The sequence below is a fragment of the Centropristis striata genome, chromosome 8 (genome assembly GCF_030273125.1).
Source record: "Centropristis striata isolate RG_2023a ecotype Rhode Island chromosome 8, C.striata_1.0, whole genome shotgun sequence".
In the NCBI taxonomy this organism is placed as follows: Eukaryota; Metazoa; Chordata; class Actinopteri; order Perciformes; family Serranidae; genus Centropristis; species Centropristis striata.
The window spans coordinates 7,108,000-7,118,634 of NC_081524.1; the positions used below are offsets into that span (position 1 = coordinate 7,108,000).

The 10,635-nt window shown below is 39.5% G+C and overlaps 1 protein-coding gene across 2 annotated transcripts in view; it reads right to left on the reverse strand.

The window, feature by feature from the left end:
- slc9a1a (solute carrier family 9 member A1a) overlaps window positions 1–7,915 on the reverse strand; it is a 50,305-nt gene extending 42,390 nt beyond the window's left edge. For both annotated transcript variants that reach the window (XM_059338285.1, XM_059338284.1), the window contains exon 1: window positions 6,811–7,915. In XM_059338285.1, the coding sequence (XP_059194268.1) occupies window positions 6,811–7,102 (292 nt within the window). In that variant the 5' untranslated portion in view covers window positions 7,103–7,915. The remainder of the gene's footprint in view (window positions 1–6,810) is intronic.
- Window positions 7,916–10,635: the final 2,720 nt, after the last annotated feature.

Genomic DNA, 10,635 nt, shown 5'->3' on the forward strand with positions numbered 1-10,635 from the left:
ACACATCTTGCAGTATAACTACTGAATGATGTGTCAAATGTTTTCAAATGGAAAGAAAGCAAACAGATAGAACGATGTGTAGATTTGCATACACTAATTGCAAGAATGTCCTTCTCCCATGACGCCTCGAATGAACCCTGTGACGCATGCACAAAATAGAGTAGGGCTGCACGATTATGGCCAAAATGATAATCATGATTATTTTGATCAATATTGTAATCACGATTATTCATCATGTTAGGGAAAACATCTGTATTTTTAGTCATAGGAACAGTTTTTACTGTCCGGTGCTTGTTGTAAACAAACAGAGATCGCTAAGTGAACACCTCCTGCAGCAGCAGCACATACATACTGTACTGCTACAGAGCTAACTGTTAGCTTATTAGCAATTTGCAGACTGGACGCTAAGGGGTTAACATCCCCTCTGGCTCTGCAGCTGGGAGAGACTGCTGCAGGAGGACTGTGCCGCTTTGACTCCTTCTTACTCTTCTTAATAACAGCAGAAAAAGTCGCTGGATTTGTTGCCAGTTGCTTTTTTTGAAAAATTGTCGCTATGGACGTGTGAAAAGTTGCTCAACTGTAAAAAGTTGGCAACACTGCTTCGCCGGCTTTTACAAATGGCACGTGCTGTTGCGGCATTAAGTACTACGTCACATCCTGCTTAGCGCTCGCTCGTTAATTACTCAGGCAGCTACATGAAACCTTAACTATGCGTTCGCCCCCTGGTGGTTGGTGGACTACTGGTGTAGAAAGTGATGGATTAGATATGCACGAGAGCTGCATTCTAAAATGGAAATATCGCCGACGATCAGGTTAATTTAATCGTGGCGGCCAAAATCGTGATCACGATCAAAATTCGATTAATTGTGCAGCCATAAAATAGAGAACCATCAAACCAATCAATATTCATTATGCTTTTAGGCTATTTGCTTAAATGTATGAGATACTGACTATATATGAAGCAAGCTTCTCAAATGTGAGGGGAAAGCATTTATTTCTAAGATTAGGGTCATGTTAATGTTTTTCTCTAAGAAAACTTTTTATGTTCAGCCTTAACCTAAATACCAAATTGAAGATAAGATGTGAATAGCTAGTGACACATTTACTCGAGCTTTGCTAAGGGTGTGGTTTCAAATGATAAACCTGGAATCTTTCCCACAAAGGCATTATTGAGAAGGATAATAATAAGGCCCATATCTCTTAATGGGTTGGGCCAAATACTTTAACTTTTTACTCCGCAACAGCTAATGTATCACTTAAATTTACTCATCGAAAGACAAATGTCTTGTCAAAGTTTGGCCAGACACAGTCCCGGTTTAAACCGCAATCTAAGTCAATCCTAGGATGATCCTGGCACACGGCTTCAAATTTCAATTTCATAAACAGTGAACAGTTTTAGGATTGATTTTTAAAACTATAGTAGCAGGAGGTGCTATGAGGGAGACATACTGTTCAAGAATGATTGTACAGGTGGTTTATGGGTCAACTCAGTGATACCACACTAGTTATCATCGAATGTTTACTATAGATAAAGCAATCCTTTAAGGAATGGGGAGGTCTCATAGTGAACCCTTCACTCTGCAAACAAACGAGCTTAACAACAGCCACATTATTGAAACAGTGTTATTCAAGACATAATGGATCTTGGCAAAATAAAAACCTCTTTACAGTTTACAAATTCAACACACTGAGAATCTGGATTTACCACCACAGATTTATGTCTGGTATTTGCAAGACAAAAAGCAAGCTTAAACTTTGCAGTCCCTCTGCTGTAAAGGTCAGAAAGAACAAAAGGAGTAAAATCTATTACTGAAACAACTGACAAAATCTGACAGTGGGTTTTGGCTATATCTGGGTGAAACAGTAATGTTTGACACCAATGAAGGATCGCTCCATGTCGACTGAAGTTACATTTCCGGATTGCCATTAAGTATGTGCTATATCTTTATCTATATCTACAAAACACGAAACGCTTTTCTCAGTTCCCTTTTTTAAATTCTGCATTTATAATGGAGTGGATCACTCCCAAACCAAAAAAAAATGAGTACAGTGTTTAGCATTACCCCTAACATCACTTCCTGCTGTCTAAAAACAACAACAAAAATACAAAATTACAAATAACCTGACCTTTTCCCTTATGTACTTCTGTTAACTATATGTGCTTATAAAGATTTGCTTTTAAAATTGAAGTGATCATTGAAGAGTATTGATTATACACAGCAATTCTCATCTTGTGATATACAACAAGTCTATTAATAATCAGCAAGGCTTGTGTGACAACAAATAATTGAATTCTTTATTTGCATTGCCAAACACTGTCTACAACTATGGTAATAAAACTGCTGAAAAATCATTGCAAACCTAGCATGCTCTGGCTGTTATATTGCTTTACAACTATCTGTTATCTGATGCAACGCTATTCATAAAGTAAGGTACTAGAAATCAAAGAGGTTTTCATATGTTGCATCCTTGAAGAACAGATACATTTTATAGCATCGCGAAATTAGCAAAAAGACTATTTAGTTCAGTGATTCCCAACAGGGGGGGCCTGACCCCCCAAGGGGGACGCCAAAGATCCATGGGGGGGTCGTGAAGCCCTCTTGATTTTAAGGGATGTAATAAACTGAATGTGTTAAATATAGATGAGTCAGCATTTAATTCATTAGTGGGACAAAAACAACTAAATAAGGGCTACATTAAGTGTTTATTCATTTATTTAAATAGAAAAGTCACTATAGAAAAGTTTAAAAATAAAGGCTATATCGCGAGAATAAGGACATGTGTAACATCCCTCCTGCAGTATACACAGGTAACCTCACCTAGCGGTAACCTCATCTAACAACAGAAACACAGAGCTAATGGAAAAAGCGTCGGGGAGACGAAAATGCTGAATATCTCAACAACAACAACAACAAAAGAGAGGGTACCATGAAAGTCACATTGAGTTCGGCTTCATAGAAGCAATGGACAATGGGGGGGTCGCCAAAGTTTACAATGGAAAAAATGTGGGTCCCTCAAGAAAAAGGTTGGGAACCACTGATTTAGCTGATACTCACTCCCTTTTGTTCACTCATACTCATAGGAATCAATATTTACCCTGCAGTCTAACTCCACTAACACCAAAACTACACTCAGATGAAAGAAACTCAGTCTGTGATGCTATGTTGCCCTCATTAAGTCACACTGAAGTAACAGACACCTTCCCTTCAAATTGTTTGACCAGTTGTGAATTATAAATGGAAGGTCAGACCAACTGCTCTTGTAAGACACGTTAGAAAGAGCATTGCTGGAAGGAGGGGAACTCTGGAATCAAGCAGCTTCCCAGCCCGCAGTAATTACTGAAAGGTGTGTCCCACTTCCCACTCATGTGTTACTAGTGAATACTATCAGATGTGACCAAACCGAAAGGTCAAAATGATAGTCGGTGCCTGGAGAATGTTTGATAAGCTATAAACTATATTGCATCCGACTACAGTGTACTCATCATTGTTAAATTGTAAGTGAAAGCTTGTTAATAAGTTTCTGGTTATGTAGTACATTCATAGTGAAAGTGGTCAATTAGATAAGATTAAGCCATAAGTTAATAAAAAAAAAAGTGTTATTTGTGTGTGACACTGGTCTGGAGATCAAATAGAGAATGTCTGATAAACAGGGTTCGAACACTTTAGCAGTGGTCAAATTAAAGCATTTTTCAAGGACTTTAAAGGTAAATTTTCAAGCTTTTCCAGTATCTTACACCTGTTGTAAATTGCATGTTTTAGATGAGTACTTACATACTAAAAGGGGGACATTTTACTTAAACATACCAACAGCGATGGTATTACACTTTTAGGAGGAACGGTCTTCATTTCAGATAGGCTTCTCATTATTTTCACATTGAACATGTGATTATCTACAGTCTATAGATGGATATAGTCAGATTGCAAGAGAAATACAGTAAGAATTCCAAGCATTTACAAGCACTTTATCCAAAATCCAAGCACTTTTTAAACCTTGAAAATACAACATTTAAATCCAAGCATTTTCAAGGATTTCAAGCACGTACAAACCCTGGATAAATATAACTAACATGCCACTTTCTTTAACACTGATGGAGTTTATACTCAGGGAAGTGACATCCCTGGGTTTTTGATTTATATGAAAAGCTTTTGCGCTGGATGTAATCAATTCAAGAAAAGTAGCCGTGTGAAAAATAAGGACAGAAAGGCACCATGCACACTGACAGGGTTGCTTAAGGGATAAATGGACTGTGGGTGCGCTCTTAGGCTGGTAAGATATAAGGTCCATGAACATGAATCAGACGCTGTGTCAGGCCTGAGCAGTGTAGCAACCACACTGAATTACCCACAGCTCATTTTCAACCATCCTTGGATAATCAGGGGCTTAAGGTCACCACTGACTGCAGCTGTCAGCGCACACACTTTTCTTTGCTCCCTCTGCTTCCAATATTCCTTCAACTCACTCTCTCCTTATTCACATCTCTCATTTTCAATCCATGCCCTTGAGCTGTGTCCTAACAGAGCCACCCGAGCCAGGTGGTCCCTCTCTGCCTGTCCTCTCCCCAGAGACACTGGGCTCCTCGCCCAGACAGTGAGGCAGTATCCTCCCTGGCTACAGGCCGCTGCTCACTCAGACCCCTGATGTCACAGGCGACTGACAAGCTGCTGGCTCCCGGAAAAAAGACAGCAGGGGACAATGCAGTGTTTTGTTAAAAAGCACAACGCAAGGAGGCATCGATGATTGAGGGAGAAACAGGAAAGTATAAGGACAGCTCCGAGGACTAGAGAAAAGGAGGAGCAAGAAAGAATGAGGACACAGAAAGTGAAGAGCGGAACTGAAGTTTTTCAGACTCAAATTTCAACCCGAGACATCCTTTGTGACAATGTTGCATGGCTTTTTCTCACAATAGCATCGTAGGAGGTTCCCCTGTGTTGACAACTTGCCAAATACTTGCTGACCAACATCCAGACTGCTGCAGCAAGCTGCTTAGTCATCACCGTAGCACAGAGTACAGAGTACAGCTCTAGCAAAAGACCCTCTCAACATGAGGCTGACAGATCTGTGTGACCAGCAGTATGGATTTTACCCTCTGAGTCACCGAGTAAATTGAGCTATTCTGGTCCAGCTTATTATGTCAGCATACCAGAGGCATCTTTAATTGGTACGCAGACTACAGTCGGCGGGGTGCACTGGTGCTCAGAGATTATACTGTAACTGCAGAGTGATACGTTTGATCTTTCTGTCAATCATTGGAAGCTCATCAAAAGATGTACGTGCTGCAACAAGCATGTTATCTGTATCAAGACTTACACATCAGTTGATTTATCTATGTTATCTCTGCAGGGTTATCTGAACCCAGTCTTCTCTTCACCAGGGGATTTTGATTCAAGGAAGAGTCTGATTAAAATGACTCTATTGGGGGCAACTGTCCATTCGAACTAGTGACAATAACCATAAACAAAACAGTGATATCATAGCAACAATACACATATTGCTTAATTAATCCACCTTAAATATTTTCTGCTTCCTTATTTTTGTTGCCTTTGTACAGACACATACTATCTCTCCCCATCATTTTACTTGTATTTGTATTGTAATAATTTGCCCAAAAGAAACAAACTGCACAACAAATAAAGTTAAGGGTTAATTTAACTGATAGCATTACTGTTATCTATATCCATCTTATGTATAAATGTATTCTTGGGCTGCTTCCCTATTACCCGTGTGCACACATGTGTCGAAACCAAACTAAACATGGTCTATGCTCGCAAAATATTGTACAGATGCTGGTGCCAAGAGTGAGAACTGAGTTAGGTAAGAAAGCTTTTAGTTATGGGACAATCTGCAAAATGAATTGAAATTGTCTGAGTTGATCACAATCGGTGAATTTAAATCGATTCTAAAGGATAAAGAAATAATTTCTTTTGGTCAGTGTGACTGCTCCATATAAGTCTCTACTGAGGCTCCTTCAGTGTTGTTGTGATGGCTGTATTTTTATTTAAACTTCACTGAAAGTGTAACATATGACATTTATTGATCATTTCACTCAAAAAGGATGTACAAAGGATGGCTATTGGCATAGTAATAACACTGTGTGTAAATTATGTAACTTAAGAGAAATGAATGACTTAGGCAATTTTTTGAACATGCCTTTGTGACTTGCAAGATATGGTAACACTTTATTTTGAAGGAGTCTACATAACAGTCACACAAGCCTGTCAGAAACATGACATGACAAGTATCATGAGCATTCATGTTACTTCAAAGTGTCATTAATGGTTATGACACATCCCATGTCATGTTTGTGACATTCTCATGTCACTCTTATGTAGACACCTTCAAAATAAAGTGTTACCAATATTAGTGTCAACAATAAAACACTGACAAACTAAACAATGATAACTAAACAATCTCCCTCTAGCTCTTTTACTGGGTTCTTATCTGATGCCTATGAATGTGGGAAATTGTCAAAGAAGTGATGATCTTAAAGGGGAAAAATCACATGATCTGATCAACTGAGGATGTAGGCGATTTTACCATAGGTGGCTATGAGGAGATGATTTAGGCAAAAAAACAAAACAATTATGACAAAAATGACTTGGGCGATTATTTCAACAGTGTGACGATATATACATGTTGTTATTTGTTCTACAAATGACGTCATATCACTATCTGATTTCCTGACAACTGGCTGCAACGACTACACCTGTAGCCAAGCCTGCTGAGAGCTACTAGCATTTCCTGACAGGATGAACTAATAACACCGGCCTAGAAGCAGCATAACATGCCTGACATTCACGTGATACTCACCTAATTTCATTAAAGAGGCCAGCAGCACCCATAGTGAGATCTCAAAGGGTTGCTGTATGTGAGCGTAGTCGAGGCTGAGCACGGGGAAAGCCTTTTTAGTGTAGTTGTGTCCTTTATCCACCACTGAGTGGCTGTCCACATTTTCCTTGTGTGTCACATCGGGGGAACTAGCAGCTCCGAGAGGCAGCACGGAGCCCTCCAGCAGCACCAGGACCACCAGCAGGAGCAGTCCCCGCTCCGGTAGACTCCTACCGAGCCCAGCCGGGCTGTGGGACACTGTCCTCGAAGGCATGTTGTTGAATAAAAAAGGCGAATTAATTTGAATATATGTTTGACTGGTTAAAGTCCGCTTGAAAACCCAAGCAAGTTCAAGGAAGTTGGACTGAAGTTCGTACCGCTGCGTTAGGCTAGTTAACGTCAGTTGAGTCAACCGTTGAGCATTATAACTGACTTTACCTGACGGTTAGTTCAAACACAACCGAACATCCATGTCAGTTAATTATCTTGACTTCGGGGGTTTGTCGCTTGTATCCAGGTAAACAGTCGCGTGGACACAGGCCGTTGGAAGAAAAGCAGGAAACGCCAAGATGCTGGAAAGAGTTTCTTTTTACAACAGCACACATGTAAAAACAAACCGAGCCTGGTGGTGGTTTTTTTTGTTTTTTTTACACAAGTTTCTGTGTCAGTGACTCTCAATGTCCTCCTTGGTGAAACATGTCATTGTTGATGCTGGACGCAGAGCCACAGTGGCATCCCCCTCCACGCCTCTTCTTCCCTCCGACTGCCCGAGAAACACGTCCGTGAGGCGGCTGCGCTGCTCGGATACTGACCTTGAAGAGAAGCCACCTTGTTGCAACATTGTATTTTGCCGCGCGCTCTATGTAAGGCAACTTTTTGATATTAACGACCGCGTTATGCGGCAATTCCACCGTGTTCCCCGGGAGGACAAGACAAGGTGGGGGGCTCAGCAGCCCGGTGGGAGGATGCAGGGGAAGACTCGGGCTGTGCTCCCTTTTCCCGGCGCTTCAGAGGCTTGTCCCGGGTTGTCAAGTCAAGTGGGGACTGCTCCTGTCTGCGGTGGTGTTTAGCTTCATACAACCTTCAAAACGCACACCCTTTCGCGGAGGTTTGGTGGATGGGAGGAGGAGGAGGAGTAGAGTGAAGGGGAGGGGGATGGCCGACTATAGTGACACCTATAGGAATGGAGGCTTAAGGTGTCTCATGGGTAAAGAATAGATAGATAGATAGATAGATAGATAGATAGATAGATAGATAGATAGATATACTTTATTTATCCCAAGCTGGGAAATTACAGTGTAGCAGCAGCATTACACACAGAGACAATAACAACACAATTAAATAAAAAGAACAACCTAGGCATACTTCAAGCAATAAAATATAAAAAAACAAACCACCTATAGGAATGGAGGCTTAAGGTGTCTCATGGGTAAAGAATAGATAGATAGATAGATAGATAGATAGATAGATAGATAGATAGATAGATAGATAGATATACTTTATTTATCCCAAGCTGGGAAATTACAGTGTAGCAGCAGCATTACATACAGAGACAATAACCACACAATTAAATAAAAAGAACAACCTAGGCAGTGGCGGTTCTAGACCAGTATTACTGTGGGGGCCAGGGAGGGGCCCGTGTTTAATCAGAGGGGCACATTAGCACATGAAAAAATGGCAAAGATGATATTTAAGCATTCAAAATCTTTGAATGTCTTGAAAAAGACACAAAATGACCAAAAAAGACAGAATAACAAAAAAAAAAACACAGAAGACATAAAAATGACAAAAAAAGACACAAAATAACTAAAACAGACACAAAGAAGACACATGAATGACACAAATGACAAAAAAGACACAAATGACCAAAAAAGACACAAAATGAGAAGACAGAATAACAAAAATAAACCCACAGAAGACATAAAAAATGACAAAAAAAGACACAAAATAACTAAAACAGACACAAAAAAGACACATAAATGACACCAATGACAAAAAAGACACAAATGACCAAAAAAGACACAAAAGGAGAAGACAGAATAACAAAAAAAACCCACAGAAGACATAAAAATGACAAAAAAAGACACAAAATAACTAAAACAGACACAAAAAAGACACATAAATGACACAAATGACCAAAAAAGACACAAAATGACTTACAAAGACACGTGAAGACATGAAAAGGATTCAAAAATGGACAAAATAGCCCTATAAAACTCCATATAGTTAAACTATTATACAATGTACACATTCTGGGTTCCTTTTGTGTACAATGAGATATTGATTGAACAAAAAGGTTAGAATTGTTCCATTGTTCATTGTTATAAATTGATAATTTTATTATTAATTTGACACAGGGGCCACAGCAGGGGCCAAAGGCTTCTACACAGGGGCAGTGGCCCCTGTAGGCCCCTGTGTAGAACCGCCACTGAACCTAGGCATACTTCAAGCAATAAAATATAAAAATACAATAAAAAATAAAGTGTCTAAAGAAGGAGTATTTATTAAAGAGTAGAATTCCAGTGCAGAATAAATATGAATATGCAGTATAAAAATGTTGGTGCCGTGAAACAGATAAGGTAAAAAAACACATATAGTGCATAACGACTGTATGTAATGAACCAGACTATTATTTGTTATTGTACAGTGTGATTGCATGTGGCAGGAAAGATTTTTGATATCTGTCCCTTTGACAGCGGAGCTGGAGCAGCCTGTGAGAGAAGGTGCTCCGCTGTCTTTCTACTGTGTGATGGAGAGGGTGCTGATCATTGTCCAGGATGGCCAGCAGGTTGTTCAGTGTTCTCCTCTCCACCACGGTCTGAAAAGTCTCCAGCCTGAGACCGAGTACAGAGCCAGCCTTCTTGATGAATAGCATCTCCATAGCTGCTGAGAGACATTCAGTTCAGTTACACAGCTGTTCCTGAGTGGGAAATGCTTTGTCTGTGTTGCAAATGGGTGATTCTCATGAACATGGTGCAGCTCATAGCAATAATCCAAGACTCTTGGATTATTGCTATGAGCTGCACCATGTTCAGTGGCAGTTCTAGACCAGTTTTACTGTGGGGGCCAATCGGGGGCCAGTGTTTTATCAGAGGGGCACATTAAAAATAGCAAAGATGATATTTAAGCATTCAAAACCTTTATTTTAGCTTATTTAAAAATCTCATTTAAGTATATTTGGAAGATACAAATATATTGATTGAAACAATGAGACCCACCAACAATAACAATTATTCTTGTACGACAATGACATTTCTCATTTTTGTGCACAATTACTTTTTTTTTATTTTGAAAGTGCAGTACGGTGAGAATGATGTTTTTTATATAGGCTTATATAGAATCACCCAAATGGCAGTAATCTGATACTGTTAAAATCTCACAGGGATGCTGCCTTCTAGCTTTCACATGGAGGTCAAAGGTCAGGGTCAGTTACAGACCACAGCCCAGAGAGCATAGGATTTTTACCTAAAGGACACATAACCATTACACTTACTGTCATCTAAGCTTTACTGTTACTGTGCTTTACTGCACCACCCTGCCCATTGTTACCATTGATGTGAGCGCTCTACTGTATATACAGTCATGGAAAAAATATTAGACCATTGTTGTCTTCAATTTCTTGTTCATTTTAATGCCTGGTACAACTAAAGGTACATTTGTTTGGACAAATATAATGATAAAAACAAAAATAGCTGATAAGAGTTTAATTTAAGAGCTGATATCTAGACATTTTCCATGGTTTTCTTGATAATAACCAAAATCATTAACAAGAAAACCATGGAAAATGTCTAGATATCAGCTCTTAAA